Source organism: Schistocerca gregaria, chromosome 3, assembly GCF_023897955.1.
Source record: "Schistocerca gregaria isolate iqSchGreg1 chromosome 3, iqSchGreg1.2, whole genome shotgun sequence".
Lineage (NCBI taxonomy): Eukaryota > Metazoa > Arthropoda > Insecta > Orthoptera > Acrididae > Schistocerca > Schistocerca gregaria.
In genome coordinates, this window is record NC_064922.1 from 259,751,838 (window position 1) to 259,767,096 (window position 15,259).

A 15,259-nucleotide genomic window follows, 5' to 3' on the forward strand; every position below is an offset into this window, starting at 1 on the left:
AAAACAACAGCTACACTATAATAAATTCTTACATGACTTTGATGAAAGAAGTGGAAAACACAGAGAAAAGAATTGTTAGGATGCTGCGCAAATGGAACGATGTTACAAAAAGATAGATTTACTTACCTGAATAAGTTTGGTAATCGAGAGTTTCCTTAGGGGATGATACAGTATTGGGCAGGTGTTTCTACAAATGGTGGCTACACTAATTCTGTCGGCAGATGGTAGAGACAACAAGTCGTTATAGAGACTTGCTAATCTGAAAAGAAACAAATTAATTCAAGATGAGTATGACACTAATTGAGGTCTCTCTAAATTTTAGAGAATAGCAAGGCATTACTCTACTATTCCGCTACCGTGAAACACACACGATATCAGCATTCGCTCTGAACAATTGTTATAAATTTTGACAAAACGATATTAATCAAAGGTCTGAGAAAGAAGATGAGCTCTGTACTCGTTTTCAACCAGCAACGCAGCTGAAATGAGAGGCTTTGTGCACGTTGATTTTTTTGTACCGTTTTAGGGCAATACTAAGACAGATTCAGTGCCTTGAGTAACTGCATTCGGTATTTCATGACAAATACATTTAATTGATTTAACCCATTCAGACACACAAGAAATTCGCTTGAAGATGAAAGACGAAGTGGGGTTCCCAGAAACAGCTGCTGTACAGCAAAAAGAGCGTCTTATGTTAGGAGAATGAATGTTTCCAGGGGGTGGATACTACACCGTCTCGTGGGAGGAAAATATTCGCGACCTCGTGCAGAAGTTGTATACAGTTGCCTTTACGGTTAGAATATTGCTCACAGTCATCAGTAATGCTACAATGGAACTTGTTCACTTTGCGGACTTTCAGTCCTTGTGTCAAATTGAAAATATTTTATGTCTGAGCCGCACCAACTGATCGGAGTGCCGAAAAACAAGAATCATGGTTAAGTAATCCCAAATGCCGATACTTTCTCATGTACCTGATCTACAAGGTTGCGATTATTTCCTCGTTCTGATAGGCACCATTTTGAATACCTAAAAGCAACTGTGTTTGAATACAATACTCTGAGAATGCTTCTCAAGAAGAATAGCCGCAGAACTCTGACAAAGTTCCTTTGAGACGATCTGCTTGTACATAAATAACGGGAAAAATCAATATGAGACGATAAATTGTCAGTGAAGCATGAATTTACGTTACTCACCACAGCAACGCCCACGTAACAGCCCGCAGCGCACAATTTCACTCTGATTCAAGACAAATAGTCTATAGTGAACCATCCTGATTAATAACTTTTAACAACAGTCCGCAACTAGCGACAAACGTATGGAGCAAGGCCAATACGGGACAAAAATCGCTGGATGACATCTAATGCAATAAACAATGCACAGAAGTGTTGATTATAATAAACGACATCTTGTAATTCTTTTTCATGAATATTTTAACGAGAAACAAGAATAGTCCACGTAGTCACAGTCAAAGAAAAAGGAGAAAACGCCAAAAAGACAGGCATTTCTTGTAAACAGAGCTATCAACAAAAATGCCGAGATAGAAAACAGCTCTATTAAGATCTTTGTGTGTTCATGTTAAATGTTTTTCTGTTTCCAATTTTGTCCATGATTATGAGGCCATACTTCGAAATGTATTGCAAAAACTAAGGTAACTTTAAGTAAGTTAACCCCCCTTCCCTCCCACATGAAACATATACCTTGAAACTTCCTGGCAGATTAAAACTGTGTGCCCGACCGAGACTCGAACTCGGGACCTTTGCCTTTCGCGGGCAAGTGCTCTACCATCTGAGCTACCGAAGCACGACTCACGCCCGGTACTCACAGCTGTACTTCTGCCAGTATCTTCCAAAGGCAAAGGCAAAGGTCCCGAGTTCGAGTCTCGGTCGGGCACACAGTTTTAATCTGCCAGGAAGTTTCATATCAGCGCACACTCCGCTGCAGAGTGAAAATCTCATTCTGGAAACATCCTCCCGGCTGTGGCTAAGCCATGTCTCCGCAATATCCTTTCTTTCAGGAGTGCTAGTTCTGCAAGGTTCGCAGGAGAGCTTCTGTAAAGTTTGGAAGGTAGGAGACGAGATACTGGCAGAAGTACAGCTGTGAGTACCAGGCGTGAGTCGTGCTTCGGTAGCTCAGATGGTAGAGCACTTGCCCGCGAAAGGCAAAGGTCCCGAGTTCGAGTCTCGGTCGGGCACACAGTTTTAATCTGCCAGGAAGTTTCATATCAGCGCACACTCCGCTGCAGAGTGAAAATCTTATTCTGAAAACATCCTCCAGGCTGTGGCTAAGCCATGTCTCCGCAATATCCTTTCTTTCAGGAGTGCTAGTTCTGCAAGGTTCGCAGGAGAGCTTCTGTAAAGTTTGGAAGGTAGGAGACGAGATACTGGCAGAAGTACAGCTGTGAGTACCGGGCGTGAGTCGTGCTTCGGTAGCTCAGATGGTAGAGCACTTGCCCGCGAAAGGCAAAGGTCCAGAGTTCGAGTCTCGGTCGGGCACACAGTTTTAATCTGCCAGGAAGTTTCATATCAGCGCACACTCCGCTGCAGAGTGAAAATCTCATTCTGGAAACATATACCTTGGCGTCGGTGGGGCGGCTTGCATGATTCAGAGATGCAGATAGCCGTACCGTAGGTGCAACCACAACGGAAGGGTATCTGTTGAGAGACGAGACAAACGTGTGGTTCCTGAAGAGGGGCAGCAGCCTTTTCAGTAGTTGTAGGGGCAACAGTCTGGATGGTTGACTGATGTGGCCTCGTAACATCAAACAAAATGGCCTAGCTGTGCTTATACTGCGAATGGTTGCAATCAAGGAAAACTACGGCCGCAATTTTTCCCTACGGGATGCAGCTCTTCTGCAGGGTTAAGTCATGATGGTTTCCTTCTGGGTAAAATATTACGGAGGTAAATCAGTCCCACAATCGGATCTCTGGGCGGGGACTACTTAGGAGGATATCGTCATCGGGAGAAACAAAACTGGCGACTCATGAATCGGAGCGTCGAATGTTAGCTCCCTTAATCGGACAGGTAGGTCAGAAAATTAAAAAAAAAAAGAGATGGATAAATTGAAGTTATATATAGTGAGAATTAGGGAAATTCGGTGGCAGGAGAAACATGTTCAAATGGTTCAAATGGCTCTGAACACTACGAGACTTAACTGCTGAGGTCATCAGTCGCCTAGTACTTAGAACTACTTAAACCTAACTAACCTAAGGACATCACACACATCCATGCCCGAGACAGGATTCGAACCTGCGACCGTAGCGGTCGCTCGGTTCCAGACTGTAGCGCCTAGAACCGCACGGCCACTCCGGCCGGCAGGAGGAACAGTACTCCTGGCAAGTTGAATCCAGGGTTTTAAATACAAAATGAGATAGGAGTAATGCAGGAGAAGCTTTAATAATGAATAAGAAAACAGGAAGGAGGGTTATGATAGTATGAACAGCATAGTGAACGCATTATCGTAACAAAGATACAAACAAATCCCACGTGTACCAGAGTAGTACAAGTTTATGCTCCAACTAGCTCCGCAGATGATGAAGAGATTAAAGAAATGTATCATGAGATAAAAAAAAAGTTATTCACATAGTTAAAGGAGATGTAATTGGGAAATACCAATCGACTCAGAAGGTCCATTTTTGTTATTATATCTGTTTTTCCACATTCATACAAATCCTGTGAAAATCAATCAGAATAAACTAGACATAATTATTTACAAGTTCAAATTCAGGAAATAAAAATGAATATAATGATTACAAATGGCTATTACTAATGGATAGCGATGTACCGATAAGAATTATAGAGAACATGAAAGAGAGCTCTAAAGTTTGATTGTTACACAAGACGCCTGGATAAGTTGCCAGTAATGTGTTGTGTGCGATGCCAGCACAAAGATTGTACGGTCTAGCTTTCTTCGTTGGGCTGTGTCAACAAGCACTTCCCTGGACTACTTGAGCAATGGCAGATTTCGGTCTCCACGGATAACATCTTTTAGCGAGATGAAGGACTCCGTCATTGGGATATGGAGGTTCGTACATTTTTAAATCATCATCTTCCAAACCGTCTGACACCGTAGCTGAATGGTCGGCGTGGCTGACTGCAATGCGGACCACCCGGGTCAGTTTCCCGGTATTGCCAAGGATTCTTAGTGGTAGCGCTGGAACGGGCTGTACTCAGCTCCGTGATGTCACTTGAGCCGCTACCTGACAGAGGAGTAGCAGTTCCAGGCCGCGAAAACTGACAACGGCCAAGAGAGTTGTGTGCTGCCCCCACTCCCCTCCAAACCGCATCCATTGGCATAGGACGACACGGCGGTCGGTCGGCATCGATACGCCCCCTCCCCCCCAAGGGCCTGTGGACGAAGTTTACATCTGTGGTTCTTCCAAAGCGTTGGACATGACGAGATGCGTTCTGCTGTTGATCAACTACATCTCTGGACATGACACCAAGCTTTTATTTTTATCGGGTTAAGTGGAAGGCCTTGTGTATGTGACTCCTTCGACGAAAACAATTACGGAACTCAAAATGCGCATTTGTAATGAGCTCGCATCAGTGACTCTACATACACTATCTGGTGAAAAGTATCTCGGCAGCCCTATGTAATGCAGAACTGATTACTTAATATCACGAGAGGAGGACCACTGGCGAGTATAGAAGGAGATGGGGAATACTGTGTGGTCAGGGCAGAAGCAGCAAGTTCAGTAACTTCAAACATGGATTAATCACTGGATGACATCTAAGTAACAAATCCATCCGGGACGTTAGAACCCTCCTTGAGCTGCGCAAGTTGACTATTGGTTGTGTAATTGTGAATTGGAAATGCGAATGCAATCACAATTAAATCAAACCTGAGAGATAACATGTACGCACGGACATGGACTGTCGAGCATTGTGGAAAGATGATTTTAAAAACTCGCATGAAATCAGTGGAATGGATCACTCTTGAGTTCCAAAGTAGTGCCAACAGTCCAGCTAGCATAATGGTTGTGCATAAAGAGTTCAAAAGAATGAGCAACAATGGTCGAGCAGCTTCTCATAATGCACATATTTCTGTAGTCATTGTCAAGCAACTATTGAGGTGGTGCAAAAAAGAGCAACGACACTGAACAGAGGGTGACAGGAAACGGATGATTTGATGAGTCGTGGTACACCGTGTGGCGGTGCAGTTGAAGGGTTTGGATCTGCCGAATGCCTGGAGGACGTTACCTGCCATCCCATGTAGTGCTAACAATTAGGTCCAAATGGCTCTGAGCACTATGGGACTTAACATCTATGGTCATCAGTCCCCCAGAACTTAGAACTACTTAAACCTAACTAACCTAAGGACATCACAGATCACCCAGCCATCACGAGGCAGAGAAACTCTCTGACCCCGCCGGGAATCGAACCCGGGAACCCGGGCGTGGGAAGCGAGAACGCTACCGCACGACCACGAGATGCGGGTGCTAACAATTAGGTATGGAGGAGGTGGGGTTATGGTTTATGAATGTTTGTAGTGGTTAGGATGTGGACCTCTTATCACGCTTTAGAAAACGCTCAATGAGGTCTCTTATCACGCTTTAGATAACGCTCAGTGATGTAAGAAATAAAGACATTTTTCAGCATTATGTACTCTGTAGACCTGGGGAACACATCAGAGAGGATGACTGTATCAACATGACAGTGCACCCTGTCATAAAGCAGCGGCTGCGATGCGGTGGTTTATGGATAATAGCGTTCGTGAAATGGATTGGCCTGCGTAGAGTCCCGACCAGAACCCAATGGCACACCTTTGGGGTGAGTTAGAACTTCGACTTGGCTCTAGTGCCCGGTGCTCAACATTTATACCTCCTCTGGCTTCGGCTTGTGAGAGGAAATGGGCTGCTATTCCTGTACAGGCATTCAGACGCCTCACTGAAAGTGTCCCCATCAGATTTGCAGCCATCATAAAGACGACAGGTGGACAAACTCCATATTAATGAACACTAATATTGACTGGGCACTTTTAGTCCGATAGTGTATCCTTCAGACTGTTTGACGATAAACAGAATATCGCTTAAACTTTGCGCGAGAAACCAAAGGGGTTCATGTAGGTCACCTGTGAAATGTCTAAAAGAAATTGATCTTCTGCTTATATTCTCCGTAACTCTCTGCTCGACGTTGCCCCTGCTCGAGGCGTAGTGCACCTATTAACAGGTCACGGTCCATATCTCAAACTTCTGCATCGAGTGGGATGTAGTAACACACAAGTATGTGAATGTGGAGAGGAATAAACGATTTGGGAGACAATCTGAACAGCTGTCTTAGGTTGTTTGTAGATGATGCTGTCGTTTATCGAATAATAAAGTCATCAGAAGATTATACAAATAGCAAAACGATTTAGAAAAGACATCTGAATGGTGCGAAAATTGGCAGTTGACCCTAAATAACGAAAAGTGTGAGGTCATCCACATGAGTGCTAAAAGGAATCCGTTAAACATTGGTTACACGATAAACCACGCAAACCTGAAGGCCGTAAATTCAACTAAATACCTAGGCATTACAATTACGAACAGCTTAAATTGGAAGGAACACATAGAAAATGTTGAGGGTAAGGCTAATCAAAGACTGCGTTTTATTGGCAGGACTCTTAGAAAATGTAACAGATCTAATAAGGAGGCTGCCTACATTATGGCTGTCCGTCATATTTTAGAATAATGCTTCGCGGTGTGGGATCCTTACTAGATAGGACTGACGGAGTACATCAAAAAAGTTCAAAGAAGGGTGGCACGTTTTGTATTATCGCGAAATATGGGAGAGAGTGTCTCACTGAAATGATGCAGGATTTGGGATGGACGTCAGTAAAATATTTTCTTGACATCGACCTATAAAGGGAGAAACGATCACCACGATAAAATAAGGGAAATCAGAACTCGTAGGAAAGGTATAGGTGTTCGTTCTTCCCGCGCGCTATGCGAGTTTGAATAAAAGAGAATTGTGAAGATGGTTCGATGAACCCTCTGCCAGGCACTTAAATATGATTTTCAGAGTTTCCATGTAGATGTAGAAGGTTCCGCTGAGCATGACGTTCTCTGACGCCCCCTTTTTCAGGCAGAGAGAGACTGCAGACAATTAGACTGCGATCTGCAAACAATTGTTCAAAAATGTGCAAATGTGTGTGAATTCCTAAGGGACCAAACTGCTGAGGTCATCGGTACGTAGACTTCCACAGCACTTTAACTAACTTATGCTAGTAATGACACACACACCCATGCCCGAGGGGAACTTGAACCTCTGGCGGGAGGGGCCGCACAATCCATAACATGGCGCCCTAAACCACGTGGCCACTCCGCGCGGCAAACAATTGTAAGCGAATCAAACTTGTGGACTTAAGTCAATTGGACAGCACATGAGGTACCTAAAAAGCAGTTGCTTAAAAATGGACTCTCTGAATATCAAAATAATGTCAACAGGTCACAAGAAGCGTTCCTTCAACTATAGATAATAATAGAAACATGTAAATTTAACTAAGAGAAACTTCAGGAAAAAAAGGAAAATGAAATAAAAAGAAAATAAAAAATGCTATGGCTATCCATACGGTTATTCGTAAACTCGAGGATTGCCGAGTCATGCAAGTAACAGTGTAGGTGACGTAGAATAGTGTAGCACGAAAAGGTTAAGAAGTAGGTATTGTTGCAGCTAGTCATCAAACCTCGAGTTCTTCGAGACTGCCAATATTGATCTACTAAAGTATGATGGAAGTTATTCACTTAAAAGTTGAACTAATTCCCTTTTTTAATCTTTTTTTGAACCGATTCTTATTTTTTAAACTTTTGTTTGATTTCTACATTAATGCTATCTATGGTTGCTGTAAACATGGTTTACGAGGGTCACTCCAAAAGAAATGCACACATTTTTTAAAAAATCCAATTTTTTATTCTACATGTTTGAAAGTTTTACAGTGTGTAGACACATCCTTTAGGAACAATATTTTCATTTCTCCACATAATTTCCATCCCTCTCAACTATCTTACGCCATCTGATAACCAGAGCTTGTATAACTGTACGGAAAAATTCTGAACCAACCTCTTGGAGCCACTGTTTGGCAGCGTGCATAAGGCAGTCATCATCTTCAAAACCTTGTTCCACGAAGAGAGTCTTTCAGTTTCCCAAAGAGATGATAGTCACATGGAGACAAGTCAGGACTGTAAGGCGGGTGTTTCAGTGTTGTTCATTCGAGTTTTGTGATCGCTTCCACAGTTTTTTGACTAACATGTGGCCGTGCATTGTCGTGCAACAGCAAAACAAAAGGACGTCACACACATCCATGCCCGAGGCAGGATTCGAACCTGCGACTGAAGCGCCTAGAACCGCTCGGCCACACCGGCGGCAACAGGAAAACATCCTGCTTTTGCCGATGTGGTCGAACACGACTCAATCGAGCTTGAAGTTTCTTCAGTGTCGTCACATAATGCATCAGAATTTATGATGGTTCCACTTGGCATGATGTCCACAATCAGGAGTCCTTCGGAATCGAAAAACACCGTAGCCATAACTTTTGCAGCAGAAGGTGTGGTTCTGATTTTTTTTTTCTTGAGTGAATTTACATGATGCCACTCCACTGATTTCCTCTTCGTCTCTGGTGAAAAATGATGGAGCCATGTTTCATCACCTGTCACAATTCTTCCAAGAGATTCATTTCCGCCATTCTCGTAATGTTCCAAAAGTTCGCTGCATATAGTTTTTCTTGTTTCTTTGTGAGCCACTGTCAACATCCTGGGAGCCCACCTGGCACAAACCTTTTTAACGCCAACACTTTCAGTCTTCTGCAAAAACTTCCTTCCCCTATCCGAACGTAGCATGACAGTTCGTTCACTGTGATGCGCCTGTTAGCAGTCGCCAATTCCTTAACTCTCTGTGCACTGTCTGGAATGTGTGCAGTACGAGGTCTGCCGCTGCGAGGACAATCCTCAATACTGCCGTGCTCGATTTCATCACGTAACCTGCTTGCCCACCGACTAACTGTACTGCGATCGACGGCAGCATCTCCATACACCTTTTTCAATCTGTTGTGGATGTTTCCCACGGTCTCGTTTTCACAGTACAGGAATTCTATGACAGCACGTTGCTTCTGACGAACGTCAAGCGTAGCAGCCATCTTGAAGACATGCTGTGATGGCGCCACTCATGGGAACAGGTTGAACTAAGTTTGAAAACAAGCGGGAAGGATGTATCTACACACTGTAAAGCTTTCACACATACAGAATGAAAACTGTATTTTTACAAAAATAGTGTGCATTTCTTTTGGAGTGATCCTCACACTAGTACATACATATACTCCTGGACATTGAAATAAGAACACCATGAATTCATTGTCCCAGGAAGGGGAAACTTCATTGACACATTCCTGGGGTCAGATACATCACATGATCACACTGACAGAACCATAGGCACATAGACACAGGCAACAGAGCATGCACAATGTCGGCACTAGTACAGTGTATATCCACCTTTCGCAGCAGTGTAGGCTGCTATTCTCCCATGGAGACGATAGTAGAGACGCTGGATGTAGTCCTGTGGAACGGCTTGCCATGCCATTTCCACCTGGCCCCTCAGTTGGACCAGCGTTCGTGCTGGACGTGCAGACCGCGTGAGACGACGCTTCATCCAGTCCCAAACATGCTCAATGGGGGACAGATCCGGAGATCTTGCTGGCCAGGGTAGTTGACTTACACCTTCTAGAGCACGTTGGGTGGCACGGGATACATGCGGACGTGCATTGTCCTGTTGGAACAGCAAGTTCCCTTGCCGGTCTAGGAATGGTAGAACGATGGGTTCGATGACGGTTTGGATGTACCGTGCACTATTCAGTGTCCCCTCGACGATCACCAGAGGTGTACGGCCAGTGTAGGAGATCGCTCCCCACACCATGATGCCGGGTGTTGGCCCTGTGTGCCTCGGTCGTATGCAGTCCTGATTGTGGCGCTCACCTGCACGGCGCCAAACACGCATACGTCCATCATTGGCACCAAGGCAGAAGCGACTCTCATCGCTGAAGACGACACGTCTCCATTCGTCCCTCCATTCACGCCTGTCGCGACACCACTGGAGGCGGGCTGCACGATGTTGGGGCGTGAGCGGAAGATGGCCTAACGGTGTGCGGGACCGTAGCCCAGCTTCATGGAGACGGTTGCGAATGGTCCTCGCCGATACCCCAGGAGCAACAGTGTCCCTAATTTGCTGGGAAGTGGCGGTGCGGTCCCCTACGGCACTGCGTAGGATCCTACGGTCTTGGTGTGCATCCGTGCGTCGCTGCGGTCCGGTACCAGGTCGACGGGCACGTGCACCTTCCGCCGACCACTGGCGACAACATCGATGTACTGTGGAGACCTCACGCCCCACGTGTTGAGCAATTCGGCGGTACGTCCACCCGACCTCCCGCATGCCTACTATACGCCCTCGCTCAAAGTCCGTCAACTGCACATACGGTTCACGTCCACGCTGTCGCGGCATGCTACCAGTGTTAAAGACTGCGATGGAGCTCCGTATGCCACGGCAAACTGGCTGACACTGACGGCGGCGGTGCACAAATGCTGCGCAGCTAGCGCCATTCGATGGCCAACACCGCGGTTCCTGGTGTGTCCGCTGTGCCGTGCGTGTGATCATTGCTTGTACAGCCCTCTCGCAGTGTCCGGAGTAAGTATGGTGGGTCTGACACACCGGTGTCAATGTGTTCTTTTTTCCATTTCCAGGAGTGTAATATCAAACATCGTATGTCACCATGATTAACGAATATGCACGACCTGTTTAGAGTTTCCAGGTAACAGGTCAAAAATTCGTAGCAATAAATTGAATTGAAAACTGAAGTGTACCTCTTATAGCTATGCATTAAATAGTGGCAGCCGTTTGTAATTGTTATGCAGCTGCTTAGCCTACGGCCGGTGCGCCACTGCCCCCTACCTGAGCATGTTGGAGAGGGTGCGCTGGCCGTGGTTCTGCTGCGCCACGTCGCAGCAGTGCGCCACGGTGGCCACGACCACCTGGTGCAGCAGGTAGAGCACGGTGATGCGCACCGTGTGCAGGCGGCGCTGCCAGTACTCCGCCTTGTACACGAACACGGCGCGCGACACCTTGGGCTGCGGCGGGGGCGGCGGCGGCGGCTTCCGCTTCCGGTGCGACACGCTGGACGTGGACGTGTTGGTGTCGGTGCTGCCGCTCGGCGACGGCTTCCTCTCTTTGGCGACCTCCGTCTCGGCCTCCTCTTTCTTGCCACTTTCCGCCGGTTGCTTCTGGTACGACAGGCTCTGGAATTTCCCTGACAGCTTCTGCAGCAAATCCACCGCTATCTGCAGAGCCTAAACAATTTTTTTCCTTTATTGTTTTTTGAATACCTTTACAACAAAGGTAGGCCGGCAGCGGCCTATGTATGCCGCTCTTTGGCCCCAGTGAACACATGCAGGAAACAGAAAGACAGAAAAAACAAACACACATGGTGGACAAAAACGGGAGACAGGCATAGTAAAATAAATGAAGCCGTTCTCGGGTGCACTGTTTGAACAAAAAACGTGCATCACTCAATACAACGGGGAAGGACTAGTTTACACACGTGAACAGAGGAGCAGAGACAGAGAAATACTGAAGCACTGACACGAAGACACACTCGAGCACTGGCGACGATCACCGGCGCACGAAAATGCACTGATCACGTACAAAGCCGGGGACCTTCCAAAGGAAAGAGGTGCGGGTAGAAGGGAAAGGGGGTGGTTGTCGATGCCAGTGGGAGGGGAGAAGGGAGGAGGAGGGGAGAGGGTGGGGCCGGCCGCGGTGGTCTCGCGGTTCTAGGCGCGCAGTCCGGAACCGTGGGACTGCTACGGTCGCAGGTTCGAATCCTGCTTCGGGCATGGATGTGTGTGATGTCTTTAGGTTAGTTAGGTTTAAGTAGTTCTAAGTTCTAGGGGACTAATGACCACAGCAGTTGAGTCCCATAGTGCTCAGAGCCATTTGAACCATTTTTGAGAGGGTGGGGGGGAGGTTTGTAAGCGAGGGTGAGGGGAGGGAGGGAGGAAGAGAGGAGGGAGAGAAGTGAGAGAGGGAACCCTGGAGGAAAAACACAGGGGGAGGATCAAAGTTGGTAAGAGGAGTAGATGGAGGAGAGGAGGGCGTCATCAGAGACTGGAAGTTGGCAGAAGTCACCTTGAGCAAGGGTATGGAGTGTGAAGAGATGGAGAGTGACTGGGATGTGGGACTAAAGGTGTGGCAGCAGAGGGGGGTGTGAAAGGATGGGAGAGACAAGCGGGTGAGGGCGATCAAATTGGCAGGAGGTGTAAAGGATCCGTATCTGTTCGAGGAAAAGGATGAGGTGTGGGAATGGAATTAAGCCATACAGGATCCGTGTGGGGGAGGGGAGGTGGATGCCGTAGGTGAGGCGGAGCACTTGGTATTCCAGGATTTGTAGAAGGTACGAGGGGTGACGATCCAGACAGTATGGGTATAGCATAGGGCGAATGAGGGATTTATAGGTGTGGAGGACGGTGGAGGGGTCCAGACCCCATTTGCAGCCAGAAAGGAGCTTGAGGAGGCGGAGTCGGGAGCATGCTTTGGCTTAGATCATCCGGAGATGGGGGGTCCAGGAGAAGCGACAGTCGAGTGTGACGCCAAGGTATGTGAGGGTGGGGGTGAGGTTGATAGGACGGTCATAGATAGTGAAATAGAAATCGAAGAGACAGAAGGAAGGGGTGGTTGTGCCTACAATGATCGGCTGGGTCTTGGAACAATTGACCTTGAGCAGCCACTGGTTACACCAAGTGGTGAATCAGTCAAGATGAGATTAGAGAAGGTGCTGGGAGCATTGGAGGGTGTCATCGGCGTACTGGAGAAGGTGTAAGGGAGGTGAAGGCTGCGGTGTGTCTGCCGTGTAAAGAAGGTAGAGAAGGGGGGAGAGGACAGAACCTTGGGGCACACCAGGAGAGGGGTAGAAGGCGCCGGAATTCGTGTTATGGATGGTGACATAAGAAGGACGGTGGGAAAGAAAGGAGACGATCAGAGGGGTGTAGCTAATAGGAAGGGTGAAGGTTTGGAGCTTGAAAAGGAGACCGGAATATGATACACGGTCGTAGGCACGTTCAAGCTCAAGGGAGAGGAAGATGGTGGAGCGATGGGAGTGAATTGTTTGGAGAGGATGTGAGTGAGGTGAAGGAGAAGGTCATCGGCAGAGAAGGATGGACGAAAGCCACATTAGGTAGTGAGAAGGAGGCGGTGCTGGTGGAGACTCTGGTGGATGTGTCGGGTCAGGATGGATTCCAGGACCTTGCTGAAGACCAAGGTAAGGCTGATGGGATGGTAGGAGGACACAGCGGATGGCGGTTTGTTGGGTTTGAGGAACATCAGGATCTGGGAGGTTTTCCAACGATAGAGACAAGTAAGACATTAGTGGTGAAGAATCGTCTTAACAAGTGCAGAATTAGGTACCAATATAAACCGATCGGACAAAATACTAGTCACCCCATAAAAAGAGTCTATTGGTCACTTTGGAACGCTGCACATGGCATACGAGGTGGAATCCAAAATTTTCGCGACTGGCGCTGCCATCTGGAAAGTAGTAGGAGTAGTAGACCTTTGCACAACTATGTAACAAAAGTTGCATATCTGAGGAGTCAGTGTGCGGTGTGGCATTCAGCTGGGAGGACGTGCTGCGCGTCCACGGTGATTTCCGTAATACTGTGTGTGTGGCTATTTTACGATGGATCAGAAGGCACAGCATGTTGAAGGGTGTACAGACCTTCGTCATACCACATCTGATGATACGACCTTCTTGTCACGGGTTATCACCGGCGACGTGAGCTGGATTTACGGTTATGACTCAGAGACAAAGCAACAATCGTCCCAGTGGAAGAGGCCAGGCCCTCCAAGACCCAAAAAAGGGGACAGGTGAAGAGCAAAGTGAAGAGCATAATCGTCGTTTCCTTTGCTACCAAGGGAATTGTGCACAAAGAATTCGTCTCACCCAACCAAACAGTGAATTCTGCGTACTACTATTACCTTTTGCGATGGCTCCGTGAAAACGTGCGGCGACGATGGCCCGAACTTTGGCATCAAGGGAACTGGCTGCTGCATCACGACAACGCGCCCTGTCACACGTCCTTCCTCACCAGGATCTTTTTGGCAAGAAACAACATGGTGGTTGTACCCCAGCCACCACACTCGCCAGATTTGGCACCTTGCCACTTCGCGCTATTCCCAAAACTGAAACTCAAGTTGAAAGGCCGTCGGTTAGACACTCTAGAGATCGCTGGCTGTGATAAACACCCTCAAAGAACAGGACTTCCAGAAAACGTTTGACCAGTGGCAGAACTGCTGGGACCGGTGTGTACGTGTAGATGGGAACTACTTCGAGGGTGATAGTGACCATTAGTCCAAAGGTAAGGTTTTCAACAGATGGCAGCGCCAGTCCCGAAAATTTTGGATAGCGCCTTGTAGAACTGTCATCAGTCGCTCGTGTCACCATCACTTCTTACATATGTCATGACAGTGTTCAGACGTGCCCGTGACAACACCGTGTATGAAGTCGCCGATTTGTTGGTTTGTCAGTGTGGACCGTGCAACCTGTCTACGAGGAATGGTGTACCACTCGCTACCTTGTAACATGGCAAGAGAACACTCATTGTAAAGATCATAAGTGACAGGACCTGGAGATGAATGTCCAGTCTCGCCAGTGACCATCAGTATCAAACTCAATAGGAAATACTGCTGTCAGTGAATGCAACTCCATCTGAACCAATTTCTATTGCGGATGCGAACGGCTTGAAAGACCGTTATGAGTTGGGTACCTCGCAAACAGTCATTGCTCACAGCGGCACATAACGCCACGCGTCTTGAGTTGGTCAAACAACAGCAAAATTGGACAGCAGTTGACTGGATGCGTGTCGTGTGGCCAGGCAAATCACGATTTTGTCTCGTTTCATATCATGAGGGGAGTTGAGTGCATTGACCGCCCAATGGGATGTTTAACCCGCAGCATATGGAGATTGTTATTCAGGCCACTGATGGTTCTGTGCTTTTAATTTATATCTGTTTTGCAAGATATCTTTGAAGGTTCTTGCAATCAGTTCTGTTTTTTTTTCTTTTTAGCACACTCAGTAATCATGCAGTATTAATTTATTTCAGCAAGAGTATGAATCAAATTCCGACTGAATCATCCAGATTTATATTCTCTGTGGTTACCCTAAAGCTGCTTATGATAAATAATGGGATAGTTCATCTAAAAAGGGTACAGCCAATTTCCTTCCACTTCGTTCTCCAATCAGACCTT

The 15,259-nt window shown here is 46.9% G+C and overlaps 1 protein-coding gene across 1 annotated transcript in view; it reads right to left on the reverse strand.

The window, feature by feature from the left end:
- LOC126354366 (uncharacterized) overlaps positions 1-15,259 on the reverse strand; it is a 198,449-nt gene that overhangs the window by 121,591 nt on the left and 61,599 nt on the right. Inside the window, exons 3-4 of the mRNA XM_050003950.1 lie at positions 10,912-11,306; positions 127-259 (exon numbers count right to left, since the gene is read on the reverse strand). Of these exons, the coding sequence (XP_049859907.1) occupies positions 127-259; positions 10,912-11,306 (528 nt within the window). The remainder of the gene's footprint in view (positions 1-126; positions 260-10,911; positions 11,307-15,259) is intronic.